This window comes from Vidua macroura, chromosome 8, assembly GCF_024509145.1.
Source record: "Vidua macroura isolate BioBank_ID:100142 chromosome 8, ASM2450914v1, whole genome shotgun sequence".
In the NCBI taxonomy this organism is placed as follows: Eukaryota; Metazoa; Chordata; class Aves; order Passeriformes; family Viduidae; genus Vidua; species Vidua macroura.
The window spans coordinates 15,152,775-15,175,628 of NC_071578.1; the positions used below are offsets into that span (position 1 = coordinate 15,152,775).

The 22,854-nt window shown below is 36.1% G+C and overlaps 1 protein-coding gene and 1 long non-coding RNA gene across 4 annotated transcripts in view; one reads left to right on the forward strand and one right to left on the reverse strand.

The window, feature by feature from the left end:
- Positions 1 to 2,059: 2,059 nt before the first annotated feature.
- LOC128811058 (uncharacterized) overlaps positions 2,060 to 22,854 on the forward strand; it is a 32,474-nt gene continuing 11,679 nt past the window's right edge. The window contains exons 1-3 of the long non-coding RNA XR_008438219.1: positions 2,060 to 2,147; positions 6,523 to 6,620; positions 18,129 to 18,229. This is a non-coding gene — a long non-coding RNA (uncharacterized LOC128811058). The remainder of the gene's footprint in view (positions 2,148 to 6,522; positions 6,621 to 18,128; positions 18,230 to 22,854) is intronic.
- LOC128811057 (heparan sulfate glucosamine 3-O-sulfotransferase 1-like) overlaps positions 18,852 to 22,854 on the reverse strand; it is a 46,801-nt gene continuing 42,798 nt past the window's right edge. For 2 of the 3 annotated variants that reach the window (XR_008438218.1, XR_008438217.1), the window contains exons 2-3: positions 20,194 to 22,560; positions 18,852 to 19,153 (exon numbers count right to left, since the gene is read on the reverse strand). Coding sequence is in view for 1 of the 3 variants with exons in the window: in XM_053984343.1 (XP_053840318.1) it covers positions 21,512 to 22,441 (930 nt within the window). In the remaining 2 variants the exon portion in view is untranslated. Of the gene's footprint in view, positions 19,154 to 20,100; positions 22,561 to 22,854 lie in introns of those variants that run through there. The other variant, XM_053984343.1, reaches the window with a different exon arrangement.

Genomic DNA, 22,854 nt, shown 5'->3' on the forward strand with positions numbered 1-22,854 from the left:
TCTTGAGGTCAGTAAAGCTTTGTAGGGGAGTGAAGGATAAAAATTCTTTGTAAGGTTTCATTACTTCTGCTGTTAATAAATTTTTTTTTCTTTGAAAACTGTCTTACATTCTGTGTAGCATCTAGGAAGGAAAGATGTAAACTTGTAAGATCACATCCTTTATGATGTAAAGAGATTGTCTTTTAAATACTTGGAAATATAATATTTGGATTATAATCCTTACTGCCATGTTTGAAAATCAAAATTTCTTTAAATAAAATTTTGAGAAATACAAAATGTAGTGTACCATATTATTATTAAAGTCAAAAGGTGCTTGAAATTTTAATCCATTAACTAGTTCTAAATTGGTTATCATATTTTTATAGCCTTAATACAAGTTCATAGAAGCCACAGATGTTTGTTGTCTGAAATACAAAATGACAGAATAGCCTATGCAAGAAATTACTTTGAAAGGTCATCTGGTCCAGCCTTTCATAGGAAAGGGAGCAGAGAGGAGATTATTTCCAACCTGTCCCACCACATCTTGAAAACCTCCTGTATGGAGGCTCTCCCATGTCTCTGGTGAGGTGGGTTAGTGACTGATTGTTCTCACTGGCTTAAAATGTGAGATTACTTTTGATTATTAATCATGTGTTTTACATACCAAGAAGATTTCAAGGATTAATGTCTTCACTCTACTCAAAGAATGATTAGCTAAGTCTAATTATTCCAGTTATTATAAAGTCTAATAAATCTGTTAAGTCCACAGAAGTCTGAATTTATGATTCCTTAAACTCAAAAGTATTATAAGAAAAGGAATTTATTCCATGAGTTGGGAGGTTTATTATTTCTTTAGAAAGGCTTGAGGAAAGCACAGAGGATTTGAAATGAAGACATGCACAATTTGAATTTAAAATAGAGGCAGTAGATGGTAATACAATTATGTTTACACAGTAGGAATACCTTATTAAAGAGATGTTATAATGACTGTTTCCAGCAAGTATAGAGTAATTGGCTCAAGTAGCCACTTGATGTCATCCTGGTGCAACAAAATTTGTCTAAAAACCTTTGATTCAAAGAGAATTATTGTTTTGGTGAACAGTTCCCTGCTAACCTTAGCTTTTATTTTCTTAAAAATTTATTTATTTTTATTTTTCCTATGGTGATGCAGAATCTGTTTAAGAAGCTTTATGACAGCTTTATGAAGCTTCTTTTTTCTTTGACTTTAGATATCTGTAAGTTTTGAAAGAAAATGTGACTCACTTGTCCATCACATAATTAGGTTGCTATGAACAGTTAGGTTGATTTGGCCCAAATACTCTGTTGCTGTTATATGAAAAATACGTAGGAAATCTTTCAAGACTCTGAGTGATGGTTTTACCTCCAGGATCATTCAGCTGTGTTCTGCCACCTTTGTCCTTTTTCTTTAAACATCAAAAAACTTTTCAAAGGCAGTTACATTTTTGTTCAGGAAAAATTGTTCTTTAATGCTTTGTTCTTGGCATTCAGCTTGATTTAAAGGAGCAAAAGGTCCCATTTGATCATTGTGCATCTTTTTTAGTGAGGATTCAGAACAAAATTTTATATGGACTTTGTCAGAATTCATTTTCTCTGATACTTTTACCAGAATAAAATGTCCCTGATCTCTCAGTGTCTTTCTCCTTCCACCTAGGCAGGTACCTTAGATCAACTAATTATTTACTACTTTTTAAATTTCTTATGACTTGTTCTTTCCTCTTAATTCTTTGTGATCTTTGGACTTTTGCTCCACTCTGTGACTGCTTGTCCAGCATTTCTTATCATACAACTCACTGTATTTTCCCACACTACTCCCCCAGAGCTGTAAAATGTGAGTTTTGACAGACTGCTCCTTTGTTCTTGGGATATATTTTATTTACAAGAGTTTACAAGTTTGTGTTGTGATTTGAAACTTCCACAGATTCTACAGCCTACTGTGTAATCTAGAAGATTATTTACAGTCTATAAACCGACACAAGAACAACTTGTTTTTCAGGTTGGAGGAATGAACAAGTGCATGTGCACAAGCTTGCTGGCAATCTGGGAAACTGTGTAAGAAACTGATATCCAGTTTCTGCACACGTTTGTGATCCCAGAGCCTTCTCTGGCAGCTGCCTCAGGAAGATAAAGCTGAGACTGAAAGCATCCAGGTAGGTGTAAAGAAGTTGATTAAGGGTACAGTAGAACTTCTCTAGGAACAAAGAGTTATTGAAAAGAGCAAGGATAATTCAGTCTGAATAAGGTGAATAATAGGGATTTGATTGAAGTGAGAAGATTAGTAAGAAGTGACTACTGTCTTCCTTTTAACTGTATCTCAATGTGTGAAGCAAGGAGATAAAGTGAAATTAAAGGCCAAAGGAGTTTTTTTTTCCTAGAGTATAATCATTCATTGGGACTTACTGTTTCAGGAGGTCATTGAGGCAAGTCAGGAGCTGATCATAGCAGTTTTTAAGGGTTCATTAACAGCAATTAGTAATTTTTTTTTCCTTTGAGTAGTTTTCAGAATGGATAAAACAGATACAGGTTTAAAAGCAAGGACCCTGAGCACAATGGTAAATAAAAAATGGGCAGTACTTGAATTAAAGAGAATACATTCTACTTGAACTGCCACAATTATTTATGGCCACAACAATGTTTTTGCTTGCCAGAGTGAGACAATATGGTTGTTTTCATCCAAGTTTATATATAAACACTCTTCATTTGCTCTTCTCATTGATAACAGTTTGGGTAAGATTCATCTGCTTGAACTTAAACACTTTCAGTGCATATATTTGCAAATGTCAACCTTTATGTATATTTCAGTGAATGGCAACAGACACCTTTAGGGCATAATTTGTTTTCTTTTGCATATATGTCTAAAATAGGTCAGATGAACTATGTTCTATACATGAATATTTCTTCCCCTGCTGCATATTATTTTTAATTGAAAAAAGAATCAGGCCATACTTATGTGCAGTTAGCTACATATAGGCATGAAAATTTAGGTGGAATGAATGTTGCATAGATCATTCCTCAGAGTTTTTCACAACTGTATTTCATAGTTGCAGTCTTGCAAAATGTTGACAGATTATCTACAGACTCTTCTGCTTCTACTTGATGTCACCATTCCATAAATTCTTTTATATTCCCTCCTGAGAAGGTGCTGTTATAAAACCATATACTTTTTATTATCCTTGCTGATGGTTTTTATCAGATATGTATGGAATCATTCCTCTGTTTATATTACAAAGGTTTAAAATGGGACTATTTTTGGCCTGCTAAGATTGTTATACACAAGACTTGGCTTTTTTGTGTTTTTCAGAATTAGGCAATAGTATGTTTAAATGATGTAAAATCTCTGTGGCTTTCCAGTTTCTGCTAATCCACATGGAGTTCTTATTTAATGATATTCTGCATACCCTAACTGAATTCTATAAAATATAGAATTCTCTGCTCCCTCAAACAGTACTTGGTATCTCAAGATGTTCATCTGTCAAGTACAGAAGTTTAAAAAGTTGGTATGTGTGAACTTAGTTAACTTAAGCATTTAGATGACTTTAAATGGTCAAAATTTATATGTCCTGGATGAATAGAAATTTGAAATTAGATAAGATTTCGTAGTCATAAAAGAGAATGAAAGCAGAGAATGACAAATTGATGCATGAGAAGCAATATATGAGATGTGGTTGATAAATTATCTTCTGATATGTTAATGAATTCCAGATAGAGAAGTTCACAATATGATGACTTATTGAGATTTTAATAAAGTAAATTAAAAATTGAAAAGTGATCTGAATGAAAGAAGCTCCAGGAATCTTTGAAAAAATAATCAGGAATTTGAGCTTTTAAAAAGGCTTTTTATAGACATTGACCTTTATGCTCACATATACACATATTTGCATTTTAAATAGTTACACCTGAAAAATCTACTAATTCTACACTTCTCCTTATACTTAATGGAAATAACAAATTCTATGATACTTACTTAGAAATATGCTCTGCATACTTGCATACACTAAAAATCCAATACACTACATCCATATTTAGTGCCAGATTCTTTTTGACCACAGAGAAAACCCTGCAGTTCTGTTTTACAATGATGAGTAAAGATAATACACAGAAACATGCAAAAAAAACCAAAACAAAACCAAACCAAACAAACAAACAAACAAACAAAAACTTAAACAAATACATATTTATGATTAAGACTTCATTTTAGTAAAAACAAAACATTTAGGTAGGAATTCTCCAGGGAAAACCAATTCTGTAGAGCTCTTTTTCCTGTTTTGCTTTCACACAAGAAACACAAGTCACTATGTAGAAAAAAGAAGAAACTATTGCTGTGGCAGGAAAAAGTAATTGTAGCTGTCAGTTCAGCCTGCTAGTCATTCTAAATTAACTGGGTGAAACTTACACAGCCAAGACGTATCTCGAAAATCCAAGAGCAGCCACCATGCCTTTATTTTTCTGAAAAATGTTCTTAATGTCTCAGCATCTGATTTAACACATTTGGTTGGTAATGTCCATATTATAATTTTCTATCATTAAAGCATATTTTATAAAATAAATTTATTTGCAAGATGATTCCTATAATGCAGAATATTTTCAAAACCATCAGTATTGTAATTACGTTAAAGTGAGTGTTTAAACACTGATTAATCTTGAGAGGTAAAAATCATCTGCTATATCTACAAACAACAGTATAATGGATGAGACTGAAAACATTCAAATAATATATTTACATAAAATACATGAGAAACAGTTCCCCGCTAAATTTAATCTAGCAAACATTCTCACTATATGATACGTATTTTTTGTTTACTGTTTAAGTCATTATTTTTTCTTTTAAAATTAAGATCTATTTAACATTTCTTGATCTCCCCCCCCCATCAAAGTAAATCTGCATAATTTTAACCTTTTCAGCATGAGATCTAGGCACCATTTTATATTCCCCATGTATGACAGGAACGTGTTACATGTTGACTTTTACTGTGGGGGTTTAAAATTTCTCTCAGTACAGAAATTTTGTTGAGTGTCTGGTTTTGGAATAAATAAATGCAAGAATTTTTCTCTCTCCTTTCTCAGACATTCCCAGTAGTGTGGTATTCTACCCCCCACTCCCCAATATTGAAAGTTATGGATCCATTACATTTGTGAAATGTGGAAGAGACTTTATTTTCTGTTCTGCTTTTCTTTGTCGTGTGATAGCAGGAGGTCAGACTGATAAACCACCGCTGGTACACCAGTGCACAGATCAGGTTTCCTGTCCCTGGGAAGATTTTGCCCCCAGCAGAGGTGTTGGCACAGTGTGGCTGTTCTGCCTGCACAGATCAGGAAGCTGCTTGGGGAATGAGAGTCCTGGTCTCTGCAGCAGTGGGTGCAGAGTTCCATACATAAAGGATGCTAATGGTCACTCGCATCAATAGAGGCATTGCCTACAAAACATGTGGCATTTTTATTTAAATTTCTGTAGCATCATGTAAAGAAATTGTTCCAGCAATACTTGCCTTTGCTTTTTGTAATGTTTTCCCTGGTTAAACATGCATCCAAATTAAGTATTATGGAAGGAAGTCACAGTAAATTAACAGCTGGCTGGTAAGCCTGGAGCTTTAGAGAGAAAACTGTTCCTTCCTCTTTACAAAAAGCTTGGGGAAAAAAAAGCAGTTTCTCTTCAGTTATTTGGTTGCAGTGATTGAGGTCAGGGCAAACTGAAATAGATGAGAATTGGATGGAGGAGAGATTAGGATCTATGAGCAAACACTGCTGACTTCCAAAGAATAGAAGGAAATCTCACACTATCATGTTTTACAAAGTTATAGAGTCCAGGTATTTGGTTGAGGATAAATGAAATAATTATAATGAAATTTTTGCTTCTCAGCTCTTTAAAATAATTGATCTCTCATTTGTTGATGGGCTTATAAATGTAAACTCAATGTCATTCCCATCCATAATAGAACTCCTACCTTCTAGGTATTATTCATTAAGAAAACACACCCATGACAGCTATCAAATAAAACATTTATTAAATTATGCAATTTATATTTCATTCCTGTATGCAGAATACCTGAAAGTATTTGAGCATTAATACAGCCCTAATCTGATTTAACTCCTTTATTGCATAAACATATAACAATTCTTCATGACTGAGTAACAGCAAAATCCACATGAAACGTACATATCTAAAGAGCTCTATAGGGCAGAGTTTGAAAATTTGAAAATTTCTATTTAAATGTGTTGGACATATCTTTTTAAAGAATAATATGGTTTATTAGAAGAAAAAAAAAGTAAGGAGTATGTATCACTGATGATTATAAACAAAAGAGTATATTTCCTAGATAATAAAAAATTTTCTGTTCACAGAGTTTGATCTAAATGTTGTAAAATCCTACCATGACCCAAATTCAGATTAAAGTAGCAGAAGAATCTGGCTTTGAATTATGTCATATAGCATAAAAAAAAAGAGGATCTGATGAGTAGATGGTGGCCCCTGTGGTTTGCAGCTGTTTACCTGACCACCTTTTGCATTATCTCTCTCTGATACTGCAGATACAGAAAATGGTCCAGCTGATAAACTAGAAACAGGAGGTGTGTGATCAATCTCTCTCCACTTTGCCAGCTCCTATGTTTGAAGTACAAGTGTCAAGGTAATTGCTCTTTTTTCTGGCTATGGGAAATTCGGGACTATATTAGTGTAAGTATCTGGCCTTACTCTTTTTTAATTAAAACATGCGTTTATGTTTTCTGGTTGTAGAGAGAGAAAAACATGGAAATATGACATAGAACACCCTGAAGACTTAAACAATAGAGGGTTGTATCAAACTGACTAACATAAAGAAACCTATGATTTTTCTTTCAGTCTTGCATTTCTTTGACATTGGTTTATTTTCCTAAGCTACCTGGGATGGCAAGTGGTGCCAGAATACTTCTGAACCTTGTTATTTTCTTGCCTGCTTTTGCATTGTGTCTTGTTATTTTCTTGCCTGCTTTTGCATTGTGTCTTGCAGGGGTATGGTTTGGTTTTTGTACTTATTTGAAAGCACAATCTGACTTATTGAGAGTTTGAGAGGAAGATAGCCTGAGTTAGCCATTAGCATAATTTATACCCAGTTGCAACTAAACAAGACTTGCAATTGCTTTCCTTTTATATGACTGAAGCATGGGATCAAAAGGCAAGATTAGCTAAGACAAACCCCTGCAGATTTAATTTTTCATGGTGGGTTTGGGCAGGAGCTCTGAAGAAGGCATTGTTGTCCTGGATGCTGGTGAGGTGCAGTCCCTGAGGGCTCTGTGCAGTTACTGACCAGAGGCTGCAGCACGAGGACCTGAAGTCAGCTGGTAACTCCATTGCAATGGAAATCAGACCACCATGCCTGTAAGAATTCCCTGGTGTGAATCACCATGCATATCTTTGTGAAATTGCAGACAGATTAATGAAATACAGGTGGCACGTTGGGCACCTTGCATAAACGGTCTGTTGCCTGCAGCTGGTTCACTGTGTAATTTTGTGTTGCTGTTGCAAGGAGAGATCAACAGAAGGGAGTGTGACTCCCCACAATGTTTTGCTGTCTGTCCAGCTGCCTGGTAGCCCAAGGTTTAAGATTTTTCATGTTAATATTTAAAGTCCCAAGAGGATTGCATCCCAAGTGCATTTTTGAGCTTCTGATGCCTGTATTCCATTTCAATCTTGATGGTTAGGAGGGAGAGATTTGGGGCCTGAGGGCTTTTTGAAATGAGCCAGCTGAGACTATAGAGTACCTTTTCCTCTGGAGTACTGGCTCTGTGGAATTTTTCCCTCCAGAGCTCAAATGTGTGATAAATTTAGTATATTTAAAAATATGTTTTCCACCTATGCTTTGCACAACAATACTATCAGTTGTAATTATTAACTGTTAGTAGTTATGATTTAAAGTAGCAGACTAAGGAAGAAAGACTGTGGGAATATCCTAGTCTTATTAGAGTCATCACTCTTTGCCTTGGACATTGGTTATGAAATACTATTAATTTGACATTTTCAGCTTACTTTCCAGTACTTTTAAGAATCTCTAAGAGGCTTTTATGATTGCTTATTTTAAATCATAAGACATTAAGAACTTCAGACAAATAATATTTTTATGCTCTTCATTTGTAAAATGCACAAAGATCAGCTACTAAGCATGCTGAGACTCTTCTGCTTTATTACTCTGTCTGTATTTCATATGCCCATCACAACTACAAGAGGAGTAAACCCAAATTCATCCCAGAAGTCGGACAAGAAAACCAAGAGCACTTAGTAATAAGAGACCAAAGACGACTTGGCTAAGAAGAACAAGGATTATTTAGTCAAGGCAGAAGAGATTTAAAAAAAATTCTAAAATGTGACAGGTAGCAGAACCAATGTAGTTTGCAGAAAAAAATCTTATACGAATACTTGTTTTACGGAAAAAAAGCTGATGTGGATATTAGGAACATGGTCTATTATTGGTTAGCAGGTGCATGAACAGTTAAACTTGTTGGCTACCTGGGTGTGTGTTCTAATCTGGCAGTGAAAATATTATAAAAGCTATATATACGTTTAATAAATGTTTTCTAGTTATACTGTGACTGGGGACTGTGCATCATTCCTACAGCACAAATGGCTTTGTGAACAGGGACACACAAGCTCCTAGGCCATCCTGGACCTGCAGTGTATCCTGACTGTACCAATGGTGGGCTTCAGGGATTGCCAAGGACGTCCTTTCACCGCTGCCTAAGGAACAGGTTAGCCTTGCAAGCGGTTGGGAAAAGTTCCTCATAAAAATGGGCAATAATATAAGTAAACTGTAAACTCTCCATAAAGACTGTTTATTGCATATTACATAGGAACAAGGGTATAAAATACAAGAAAGAAAGCTTATACAACTCCTTATATGGGTGAAAACTTATTGTCCTTGGTATCCCCCCGACAGCTTCTATGACCTCCATCACTGGAAGCGAGTGGGGGAGTCTCTAAAATCTCATCAATTAGACAGTCATGAAGTTAATCCCGATGAATTCATTCCATGGCAGATTGTTTATTCTGCACTACAAGCTTTTTGTGATTCAGAAGAAATATTACACCCAGCTGTAAATTTGTCTGCAGACACTTCCCATGCACTCACAACACCGCTTTCATGTCCTGATTCGGTTGTTTTGCAAGTGGAGGAGGGAATTAATGGGGAGGAACCAGAGGGCGATCTCCTGAATCTAAGAGCTATTGATCTAAGACAGGAATGTGATTTATGTCCTGCTATAAAGCTGCAGCCACTGAAAGCCATGGCTGCATCACCATCTACTGACACAAAGGTGCTAAAACAGCAGTCATGTCTCCCACCCTATGACATGTCTCCCTTAAGACATGTGACTGATAATGAACTTTCGCTATCCCCTGAGCCAAAAAGTTTTTTAGACACCTGCTGAAAACAAGCATTAGATCAGGGGGATGTTGAATTGCTCCATGCTATGCCCACAGTCTATCAAGGCAATCAGCCTCATAATGAGCAAATTTCTTATGAAATGGTTAAGGAATTAAGAAAATCTGTGAAAGAAAATGGTCTGCAATCTTCCTACACAATGGGACTTGTAGAAGCTATAGCAAAAAACTATGTTATGTTTCCTGCTGACTGGAAAGCTTTATTTAAATTGATTATGACAGCAAGACAATATTCAATATAGTGGGCAGAGTATAAAGAGTTATGTGAAAATCAAGCCCAGGCTAACACGGACACTGGTAATACTGGAATAACAAAGGATCATTTGGCAGGGACTAGAGCTCAGACAACCATAAGAGAACAGTTAAGAATGCCCCCAGAGACATATAACCAAGTGAGGGGGCTGGCTATAAGAGCTCTGAAAAGAGTGCAGGACATTACCAGAACTGAACCTGGCTTCTCCACCATAAGGCAAGGACCCCAAGAACCCTACATTACTTTTATTGATCGCTTGCAAACAGCTGTGAACAGGCAAATTGATTTACCAGCTGCAGCAGAAGTTTTATTGAAATCCTTAGCCTATGAAAATGCTAATACTGACTGTTGTAAAGCACTTGATCAAATAAAAAAACAAACCTGGTACTTCCTTAACTGACTTTATCAAAACTTGTGCACATATTGGTACAGAACTATATAAAGCAGATTTACTAGCAACTGCGTTAGCTCAACAGCTGCAAGTGGCTTGGGCAGCAATTAAATGCTTTTGCTATGGAGAGGAAAGTCATGTGAAAAAGCAGTGCTCAAAGAATAAGCAAGGGAAGAAAAAACCTAGTAAACTGTGCTTCAGATGCAAGAAAGGTTACCACTGGAGTAATGAATGCTGTTCTAAGTATGACAAAGACAGCAAACCCCTGCCGCAACGGAAAAAATTGAAGGGTGGCATGAAATCTGGTGCCACACAACAAGACAGGATCCAAGCACAGCAAACCCATGCAGCTCAAGTTACATCAGGAGAACCCCAGGCAGTGCCAGCTTGGACTTGGCAGTTTCCACCACAACCACAACCACAATAAATGATACTTCAGTTCACCTTACACCTACGGGCTTAAATGGACCCCTTCCTTTAAATGCCATGCTGCTTGGGAAATCATCATCTTCTAGAAGTTGACTTTTTATTTTACTAGGAATCATCAACTCTGATTCTAGGGGTGAAATAAAAATCATAGCTTGGACTCCTAACCCACTTTGTACTATCTGAGCAGGATCATGCATTGCTCAACTGATACCACTCCCTATATTGCTGGGCATGCAATTGATAACATCTGCCAATGCTGACAGGGGCACTGGAGGTTTTGGAAGTACCAGTACTCCTAACATTTGTTGGTCTAAACTCATTTCAGTACAACAACCTTTTCTAACCTGTGTAATAGATGGCAAGTCTTTTACAGGATTAACAGATACTGGAGCAGACATAACCACCATCAGCAAATGTGAATGGCCACCCACATGGCCCTTAGCAACTCCAGCAGCGATCATCGCAGGCATCGGAGGTCAGCACACACCACAGCAGTCAGCCAAAGAACTCATGGGAGAGGGCCAGAAGGGGAACAAGCACCTCTCAAACCGTATGTACTTTCTATTCCATGTAGACTGTGGGGAAGAGATCTGTGATCACAGTGGGAACTGGCACCGACAACAAATCTTTAAAAGTGGTCACTGATGTGCACGCAAGACTTGAACTCCCATGGAACACATATTCCTGTGTGGATTGATCAGTGGCCCCTCAAGAGGGGAATGGCTGCAACAAGCACAAAAGCTGGTCAAAGAACAATTGGATATGGGAAATATAGCTCCTTCCACTAGCCCATGGAACACCCTTGTATTTGTGACTCCAAAAAAGACTGGCAAGTGGAGACTCTTACAAGATCTGAGAGCTATCAAAGCAGTAATAGCCCCGATGGGTGCACAGCAACCCAGAATACCTAATCCAGCAGTGATCCCTGAAACTTGGGAATTGTTAATTGACTTAGAAGATTATTTTTTCACAATTGCATTATATTCTGATGATGCGCCTCATTTTGCTTTTCCATTACCATCCTTGAACAACAGTGAACCCATGCAAAGGCATCACTGCATTGTGTTACCACAAGGGATGAAAAAGTCCTACAATATGCCAGCTTGTGGCCACAAGTGCTTTACGACCAGTGCAGCAGCAATTTTTAACGATTCTATTGTGTCATTATATGGATGATCTACTGCTAGCAGTAGATGACTCTTTTCTATTGCAAAACTTAGTCTTTTTGGGTCTTTCTCTTGACAAATTTGGTCTCTGTATTGCAGCAAAGTTCAAACTTTCCTGCTTTGGAAATACCTAGGGTTTCTATTATTTGAACAGTGAATTGTTCCTCAGTCCATTGTGCTGCCAACTTCTATTAAAACATTACATGATTTGCAAAAATTATTAGGAACTACTAATTGGCTCAGACCTACCCTTGATATCTCCACTTAGGAATTGTCACCCTTATTTAATTTACTTAAGGGAGACACAGATTTAAAATCTCCTTGTGAACTCAGTCCAGAAGCCCATGAAGCATTGCAAATTGTGACAGATAAAATTCAGACATCCTTTGTATCCAAACAACAAGCAGAGTTACCACTGAGACATTTTGTTGTCATAGCTGAATTCCAACCATATGCATTAATAGCACAGTGGTGTGATGATAAACAACAAGTGTGGATGTTAGAGTGGGTATTTTTACCTCACACATTTTCAAAAATAGTAGCCAGATTACTTGACATGATTGTTAGACTTGTTTCCACAGGACAAAAATTATACCAAACCCTAAGTAGTGAAGATCCTTCTCATATCCACATTCCTTTGCCTGCAGATGCTTTTCAGGATATGTTCCAGGAATCATTATCTTTACAGGCTGCCATGACAGACTTTTTGGGAAACATTGTTAATTCTTTGCCAAAAAGTAAAGTTTTGCAATGTTTAAAAGATCTTTCTCTACAGCTGCGTTTTCTAACATTGTCACAACCCCTGACTGGAGCAAAGACAGTCTTCATCGACGGCTCTGGGAAAACTCAGAAAACTGTTGTTGCCTGGAAAAATTCCATAGGGGTTTGGGAAAACTCTGTGATTTTTCAGCCAGGGTTGACAGAGCTAATAGAATTAGCAGCCACTGTAAAGGCTTTTCAGTTGTTTCAAAATGAGCCTTTCAACTTAATATCAGATTCCTTGTATGTAGTTGGCATTTTAAACCATATTGAACATTCATTTCCAAAGCAAGTGGACAACAAGGATTTGTTTACACTATTATCTAGTCTGTATGATTATGTTCAATGCCAATCTCAGTGTTTTTATATTATGTATCTTAGGTCTCACTCATCATTGCCTGGACCTCTGGTGGAAGGCAATGCAGTCACAGACACTCTAATGACAATGGCAACAGTTCCAAATCAAATTACACAGGCAAAGTTGTTGCATAAATTCTACCATCAGAATGCAAAAGCTTTGAGTAAACAATTTAATCTTACTTTTTCTCAAAAAACAGACAAATTGTTGTTCATTCTCATCCTGATTGTGCATGCTTAACACCTTTACTTACCACAGTAGGTACAAATCCAAGAGGATTGCATGTCAATAAAGACTGGCAGATGGATGCTACACACATTTCTTCTTTTGGTACCTTAATATATGTGCATGTATCAATTGACACATATTCCAAATTTTTTGTTGCCTCTGCTCATAAAGGGGAAAAGGGAAGACATGTCATTAAGGACATGCTGCGAGCTATTGCTACCTTAGGAGTTCCTGAGGTAGTGAAAACTGATAGTGGTTCAGCATATGTGTCACAATCAATGAAAACCTTTTTTCATTCTTGGGGTACACTCACTTAACTGGTATACCTCATGGAATGTGCTGTATGACCCTGAGTGACCACTCTGAATCCATTCACAAAAGCATCCAGGAACTGAAGGAACTGTCTGGAAAGCTGCAACAAAACCAGGGATGGGATCCTTTTGACCTATTCTCTTGGTTGGGAAGTTTCAATTTTGTGCCTTGGGTTAAACATGCAGTTGATTTAGCTACAATGGGACTTACAGCGCTTTTGATGATTATGCTATGTTTGCCACGTGTCTTTTCTTGTATTCAACAGCTTATCAATCAGAACATAAAGCAGGTAATGCTTATGCAGACACATGCATGCTTTGCAATGCTTAGCAAATAAGAGAAGGGGAGATGTGGGGCAAGAAAACAAAGAACCCTTAGGAATAAGGGAAAAAGTCTTGTTGGTTGAGAAGAACAAGGACTATTCAGTCAAAGCAGGAGAGGTGTAACAAAGTTTCTACAATGTAACAGGTAGCAGAACCACAGTAATTTGCAGAAAAAACTGTTATACAAACACTTGTTTTATGGAAAAATGCTGATGTGAATATTAGGAACTTAATAACTTACATTATTGGTTAGCAGATGCATGAACAGTTACACTATTGGCTATCCAGGAGCGTGTTACTCTAATCTGATAGTGAAAATATTATAAAAGCTGTGTACACTTTTACTAAATGTTTTCTGGTTATACCATGACTGGGGACCATGCATCTATCATATGCCACACCCACATCCTGTGAAATTCTCACAGGTTTACTTGACTTAAGCAGAATATAACTGTACCTGAGCTCCTACTGAAGACACAGGTAGAGTGAATAAAATACCAGAATACAGGCACATTCAAATAAAGGGTCCAGATCTGCAACTTCAGCTCAGATGTTGTGTCTGTAACAGGTAGGATTTCTTTCTGATCAAAGACACAGAATCAGGCTCCCATTTGTTTTGTTTATTTTGATCTTCCTAACAATAAGGTAATAGAAAAGCTAAAACATTTATTCAGACTTTTCTATTGCTCTTACTTTTGGCATTGCATTATACTATATATAAATTGGTTAGCTACAGTCTTATAAAACATTTCGAGCAATACTTCATTTAAGGCAATAATGTAAAGTTTGACACTTGTCATTGTCCATCTTATTACCACTAAAAGAGCACTGCTGCACTGTATTTCTTGATATACAGAGATACCTAAAGAACTATCAGTGAAGAGTAAAGAAACAGTAACAGAACACAACTTTGAATCAGCAGCAAAAAAATTCTTTAGTAATTCAGATAAAACACTTTCTAAAGTAAAACAAAACTGTTTAAAATAATTTCTTTCTGTTATTTTTAGCATTGAAAATACTATATTTATTTTAAGAACTGGTGGCTTAATCAGCATTGAAGGCATGTTGTGAAGTGTTAGAATATATTCTGTCATTTGGCTCAGCTTTAGGCAATTATACATGTAAATATAATTACTATGGTATTTTTTAAAAAACATATTAGTCTCAAGTTTGTGATGAATGAATCTGCAATGTGTTTTCTTGACACCTTTTTGAAGTGAATTAATCCAATATTAATTTATTTTAGATGTGCCAGAAGCATCATCCTATTACTAATAAGTCGAAATAGACAGCAGGAAATGCAGGTCCCTTCCTAGCATTGCCAGAATGTATCTCTGTGTGTATCCAGCAATCTGGGTGATATGTTGACAGAATGAGGCCAGCGATGCAAATAAAGGAATTCTCCCCCCTCCTCTCCTTGCAGTTTATTGCTTGTCATTGACTAACTCACTGACTAGAATTTCTACAGAAAAATCAAATAGCTCCTATACTGGCATTACTATCAAGTGTTTAATTTGTGTATTAGGTGGTAAGAGTATTTATGTTTCCAAAATTACTGCTATTTAATTTGGTTTATCAGCTGCCTAAGTCTGAAGTAGGATTCTCGAGGTATATAAATTTCAGGCTGGATTCTTAACACAAATTAGAGTAGTTTTACTGCAGTTGCTGTAGCGGACTGCCATCAGTGTCACTTTACATTAGTGGATCACATGAATCCAAATGCTTCTGTTAAATACCAAATAAAGACTTAATTTTTAAAATGGAAGGTGATTTTTTTAAACTATCCCCCCCAAAATACCTTTAATTATGCTTGCTAGATGTGTTAGGATTTGTTATTTTGTCTTAATCACTTGCAAATTTTTAATCTGCTTCCTTGACATACTAACAACAGCAGAGACACAAAATATATTTATTTTTGCAAACCATAGCATATGTTTCAGCTATTACTGTTCTCAGATCAGGAAAGCTCAATTTGAGATCAAAACTATTTATTCCATAAAAGAGAAAAGCCAGAATTCATTAATAAATGAAAAAATGGCCCCCAAAAACCAACAAAGTCAAACACAGAATTTATAGAAGACAAATTCAAAGATAGTGGGTGACTGGAAGGAAAGCTGCATTTATGTGAAATAAATATTCTGGGTTTTAGTACTAAAGTGTGGCAACATAATCCTGCTCCCTTTGATCATAATATACAGATGATCAGGATAGGGAGACCTACAAGCATATACAACTGTATCCAATTCTTATTTGATAAAAAGATTCATGGGCAAAGGACTCAAAGAAGACAGATAACAAGCTTCTGTAATTTCTGGCTCATTGTATCCAGTAGATACAGAAAGCCAGATTAGTATATTTTATTCATATTTACTTGAGTAGCTTTATTTATCTAGCATAGTTACCATCTGTGAAAACCAGTGCTTTGCACAAAAATAATGGGAATCCAGTAAAAAAAAAAAACGTGGCTTCCAAATTTAGTTTGCTGCTACCAATGAAATACATGCTGCAATTTGGCAAAAATCTGTCTTGTGGGTGATTTGAGGGATAAAAAGGCACCTGATCACTCATTTCCACACAGGCACTCTACCAACCAGAGAAAAGATTTTTCTCAGATTGGAGCCTGAACCTCGGTTTGATGGAAGGGGGAAACCTCTCTTCCCAAGCTCTCAAAAGCTGTTGCAAGCAGAATTTGACTGCTGAAGCAGCCCCGTGTTCTCCAGTCTGGGGCACACAGCTCAGTGTGATCCAGCAGGTGCCCATTTTAAGTGACCATAGTTATATTTTATAGGCCATTTTTCTCACTCATCTGGAAGTGTAAGACTTGACTATCCCCACGACTAATCTTTGTATATTTAATGCAAGTGATGCATATTTTGAACTGTACCCATATAAAACTGAAATCAGGTGGCAAAAAAAGGTATTTCCTATGAAAACATATTTTCAAGGGAGAGATGAGAGGGAGCAGTGCAAGGCATAAAAGAACTAAATGGGAAGTGAACGATGTTGTAATGCTGCTAAAGATGTAGTAATTTTTGAATAGAAATACCTTATTTAGGACACTGAAACCAAAGTATTTTTGAATTCTTGGATGCATTTGAATTTTAAAATTCCACATTTGTTATTAAAAAGTGTATTGGAGGATTTTACTCTCACACACACATGCACACAAACAATTTAAAGAAACTAAAACATAGAGAAAGTTTGTTTTTTTAAAGTATGAAAGGCAGTTTGCTTGAACCGAGTTCTGGTGTGCTCCTGTGCATAAGTGGGCCCTATGTATATGATCCACTGGCTGGTTTTTCCCCAGCCAATCTGTACATCTGTTTTATTCATTTTGTCATATGTACACCTGACAAAGAACTTCAATCACATAAAGACTGGTTGTCTGGCAAACACACAGTTAATATGACAAATAATAAGTTACAGATAGCTCATATATAACTGTTACCTCTGGTTTGGTATGCCTTCAACAGCATCATATTAGTGCCCAGCTGTAGCCTGTGCCAGTTTTTGTTTTAGACTTGGTGTATTTTGTAAGCTGTGTATGATGCACGCGTGTAACTACAGCATATGCTGTTTATGAGCCCTTAATCTTTCTTCACTTGAGGCAGCACTGCCCCCCCACAGTTTGCAGAGTTCCATCTGCATCACTTGTCTTGAATTGTAGATTTGTATCATGGCAGAGTATAGAAAAGGTATCTTCAATCTTCTCGTGACAGCTGCACAGCATTCTTCTAGGATGACAGTCGTTGTCAAATCAACAACAAATCTGCTGCATCTAGTGCTGCTGATTTTCCAAAAGGCATTTTAAAATGCCCAGCATTTAGTAAGGACAGTTGTTACTTCTCATCCAATTTACCAGGGTATCACTGCAGAATTTCACCCAAGGATAGGCATAATATACTCAACCTGTCCTACAGCACTGTAGGACTCTCTGATAAGGTGAAATACAGTGTTTTGAAAATGTATATTCCTAATGATCACAAAATTCATTCAGACATGTAGAAGACTAAATCCCTGAAACAGCATCTTAGTCCTGTGCATTGTTTTACCAGTCCAATTATAATTTTCATTTGTAATTTGCCATATTGGCTTAACAAATATTTCACAGAAGAGGGCCTTAAGCTCTGGTTTTATCCTGTTCTAGTTGCCCTTATTTTTTCCTATTGCAAGTTTGGCTGGTACATCCCTAACAAAGTTCAAAAAGAAAACCTTTTCCAGTGTGAGTAGCAAAGGGAATGGCTCCTCAATTACCTGTGATTCCCTTTAATTACTGCCACTTGACTTAAATCTGAAAGGCAGTGCTTTAGAGTGACAATGTGTTTAGTCTAACATTCGTCAGAATAAGAAAAATTGGAACATGGTTGTATTATGTAATGAAGAGAGAGAAAATACTGAGACTGTTGAGCTGTTATCTGTCCCTATATAGAAGTGTTTTTGACTGAGAACTATAGCAAATTGAAGTAACATTAATTCTGGCATGATAACTCTCTACTTTTATTGCAGGGTGACTCAAACCACCTTTTTATCTCAGAGGAAACAATATAATACTAAAGAAATGGCCTTTGAGAGAAAAACGGTACTCCTGGTTGAGAGTTTACATGAAGGTATGTTTTTAAACACTTACTGAGAGGTTTTTGTAATGGCACTGAAAGAATATGTGATATGAAAGTGTAAAACTATATTGAATCAGAAGACAGACCTCACAGTACTTGTTACATGGGCTAATACAGGACAGTCTACATTTTTCATCACATCTATTTACACAGAAAACTATTATTTTTATCAGTCTGTTTCAATCTGTTGTATTTCCCCTAAGTAGCAGATTCACCTTCAGGGACTAATTTATACATTGCAGTTTAGTTAATGTCTTGCTATCCTAAATGTTTGCAGGAATTGTGGTAAGCTCATGTCACTGTTAATTAACCTTAAAGGCACGACAATACAATTCCTCTGTAATCACAGAATGATACAGAGTCTTTTTAGCCACTGTTGGTTCTAACTTTTAAATTAGTTTTAGAAAATAGCAAAACAATTTATAAAGTCACATTGAAAGTTAGAATAATCAAAGTGGAAACTATTTGGCCAGCAACTAAATATTGTTCATTAACTGCTGTTTTGCAGAGGTTAAGGTGCTTGTTTTTTGACCATTTACCAAAACAAAATTTCTGATTAGAATCTTGGTTTACATAAAAAAACACACCAAACCAACCCCTCACCCAGATTATATTCATATATTTATTAATGCTTAATATACTTCTCATTATATTAGTAAACTCTAAAATAATATTAAATTCATTCCATCAACTCTGTTCTTCCCCAAATTTCTGAACAGGAATGAGGAGTGATAACAAATCAAATAGATATATGCATCACTAATCCATATAGCTCAGCTCTCCTTGAAATGTAAATTCCAGAAAGGGACTTGCATTTTCAAAGATGCATACAGCTTCTGCTAACTGCTGCTCCTGCATTCAGCTCATTTAAAGATTAGCTCTAAACTTCAGAGAAGAAAGAGAAAGACTTGATGCCTGCAAGCATAAATATAGAAAGACATTAGAATTTTCTCCCTTTCTTTTTCTTGGAAGACTATGAAATTTAATGTGGCATATTGACATATGAGTTTTTCAATTACTAGCATCTACCTGAAACTTTTATTAAAGTATACATTGTTTTCAAATTTGCTTTTTGTAAGAAAAAAAAAAGAAAAAATAGATTTTCAGAATGTATAAGAAACAGAAAGTAATATATTTTTGTCCTATATAAGCTGCATTTATGTTTCTCCCTTTAATAACATATTTCTGAAATTGGAAGGAGTTTTGTTTATCACTGAGATTGCATTGGTCAGAAAGAACCAGCCATGCTAGACAATACTGGGGATCTGGATTTGGGTGTTCTGTTATCAGACTAAAGTGCTGTGCCCACGAAGTATAAAGAGCTATTCTGATAGAGAATCACACTGTAAATTCAGAGTTCAGACATTTTCTGGTTTAGCTTTTTACTTGAGAAAAGACAAAGACAATACTGTTAGACTGCACAACTGTAATTATTACAGTTTGCCTATCCAATGTCCTTGTGGAGATGGTAAAAGACCAGCATAAACACTCTGTTCTTTGACTAATTTGCAACAAATATTTTTGTTTTTCCACAGATTATAATTTGACATTGTATTTTCTAGTGCCTACATCTGATCAATATTAATGATTAAGGAGCCACGATCTCAGAAAAGTGGAAGAAGTAAAAGAAAATTTGCACCATCTATAGAAATCAGGGATGTAGTAAATATACTTCAGAAAGGTAATTTCAAAGATTAATTATATGCTAATGAAAATAATTTGCTCTCATATATACAGTGTATTTTCTCCCATACATACAAGTAATAGAAGAGCTAAAAAATAAGATTCATTATATTATTTTTAACATTTTACATTTTTTGACAGAATATTTGATGAAAGCTATTTCCACATAATCTGAGTCTGATTCCATCCAGCTTCAGAGGAATTCTGCTACTTGCCTAAGCAGTCCACTCATAAAGTATTAAAAGCCTACAAATCAGCCCTGCAGTACATACCTTTTAGCCTGGAAAGTGGAGGAATCCCACGGTAGGAACACACACTGCTTTAGGCTGAGCAGTGACTGATGCAGGACCCTCACCAGGGTCCAGCTGGGTTTGATGCTCAGAGTTGTTCTTCTTTGGTATTGATATGCAATAAAATGTTTACATGAAAAAGCAGAAAAATCAGCACAATACTGTTAAAAAATATTGAAAATAAAATCCTGATGCAGGGCTAGAGATGGTTGTGGTTCTTACATATAACCTGAGTATGTCATACTGAACACTGTGTCTGAGATATATAACACAACAAGAATTTTTTTTAATGTTGAGACTATCCTGTGGTCTGCACCAGAAATGGCAAAATAAAACTACACCATGCTTCAGGGGGCAAGCAAATAATATTTTTTTCAACAAGAACTGTTGTGCCAATGGAGATATATAAACCAAAGTCAGGAGAACAACAGAATAACTAGTCACAGAGTACAAACATAATTCATATGGTAGCACTAAGAGCTTTTCCATTCAAGAGCAAAGTGACATAATTTATGCAATCAAATATTTGTACAGTTGCTCATTAATTGTTAATAATTTTTTGGCATTGATTTTTATTTTAGTGTATAGAGTATTAGTGTTCCTGGGATATTTTAATTTATTTACATTCAGAAGTCTCACTTTAACCTTCTTCAAACAGTTTATATTCTTACTTTGCAGACTTTTTTGCAAACCCAAGATAGTAAGTGTGTGGTTTAATACTCATGTTATACAGACAGGTGGCTTCTAGCTCACCTATTCAAAATTACAGGTGAAATAGATTCCTTCTATTATTAATTAAGTACTTCAGCATATTAAAGATGATGATTTATTTATTGGAGCTACTATGTATGCCCCTATTTTAACATACAATTTAAACTTATTTTATGAAAAATTCTATAAATCAACACCACTATCATGTGGGATATAAAAAATACTAACAACAAAAAATACAGAACAGTTAGAATAATACTATTTCCAATATTTACATTTTTACAGTTAGATGCATTTTTCCAGAACAGCAGAAATCTTGTAGAGATACACCTTTGCAAAGTTTGCTGAAGTTAATGTATTTGCATGTGAGAGAAAGAAGATCAGAATATGACTCCCAGTAATCATACAAATCATAAAACTTATTTTTCCCAACATAAAGAGTACCCTTTCAATGAGTCAACAGTTGTGTTATTCCAATGAAGCATATAACCAGTGTGTCAATTCTCATAATACAAGTCTTTACAGTTTAGAAAGGTATATCTGAAAGTTTGTCTCAGGCCCTTTTTAAGAAACATTGACCCCAAATGTGTTAATGCCAGTCAAAGGAATGATTAACCATCCTGTAAAATTTTGCATTGTGCTCTCTGAAATAAGAATACAGTTGCTCTAAAACAGTGCTGTTAACAAGGGGATGGGGACGCCCTTTGGATTCATGTAAACATCTCTCCCTCCCATCACTTCTGATGCAGTAAAATCCCTTGGTTTGGTTAAAATAAAAATTAGAAGACACAATTCGGGATGGAAGATTTAGAAATCTTTCAACTTTTTGTAATTCGGGAAGAGGGTCCTTGATCAAAGTATTGCCATCCACTATGTGAATCTGATCCAGACTGAAATGCTTAAGCCACTTTTCCATATGGACATCATATAGACTTCTCTGAATAGCTTTGTATTTGGTATTAAGCACTCCATTCTTAATAACAATATCTTCAAAGAGCTGAACAGGCTTGTGACTTTCTACTCTGTTGTAATATACTTGGGTATAGTCAGATATAACTCTCTCAGTGGGATCTCTTAGAATGAGCAGCAGTTTAATGGAGCTATTCATGTCATGAATTCTTCCTGGAGCCTGTGGTGATGTAAAGTAGCCTGGTGTCTTCTCAATTGTAATTTGATTTCCATAAGAAAATGGCATCAGATTTCTATACCAGTCTATTCCTTTCACATAATTTTCATCCCAGTCAAAGAAGTGGACTTCTGTAGCTGCCACCACAATGTTAGGATGAATATCCAACATTTCCAGCAAAGCTCTGGTCCCTCCTTTACGAACTCCTATGATGATTGTCTGAGGTATTTGTCGGCTCGTGCCAGGAGGTCTCACCTGTGCTGAATAGTGTTCACTTTTATTGCTGAATAATCCCACTTGTGACTTCAGTGTTTCCAACAGGGCCCCATTCTCATCAGGAGCACCCCGAGCATGAGTCAGCAGAAGATAAGCTGACACGAGTAGGAAGGCCATGTGGAGAGGAATAATTATTTCAAGATAATGTTTTGCTCAATTAATGAAAGAATAGGTGAGTCCCCTCTTGAGATGGTAGACAGAACCCCTGGTAAGCACACAGCAAGCTTCTGAAGCATCTGCAAAATAAAATTAGACAAATCAGTGATTCTAAACTCATCATCAGTTAAAAAATTCAACTCACAACTCAAGTCACAAAGCTAATCTGTGATCCCAATAGGAAATTTATAGGGAAGTTGTTTCCCCTGACTTTATTTCAGAAGGACAGAAAAGTCCCGTGTGTTGGGGCTTTTTTCTCCTTACCAAAAGTGACCAATGATGGATACTAACCTTTCAACAACTTTTATTTCATCTAAGCAGATTGTAATTGTTTACCTAATTTTAAATCCTGACCATTTGTTGCTTGCTTTGAT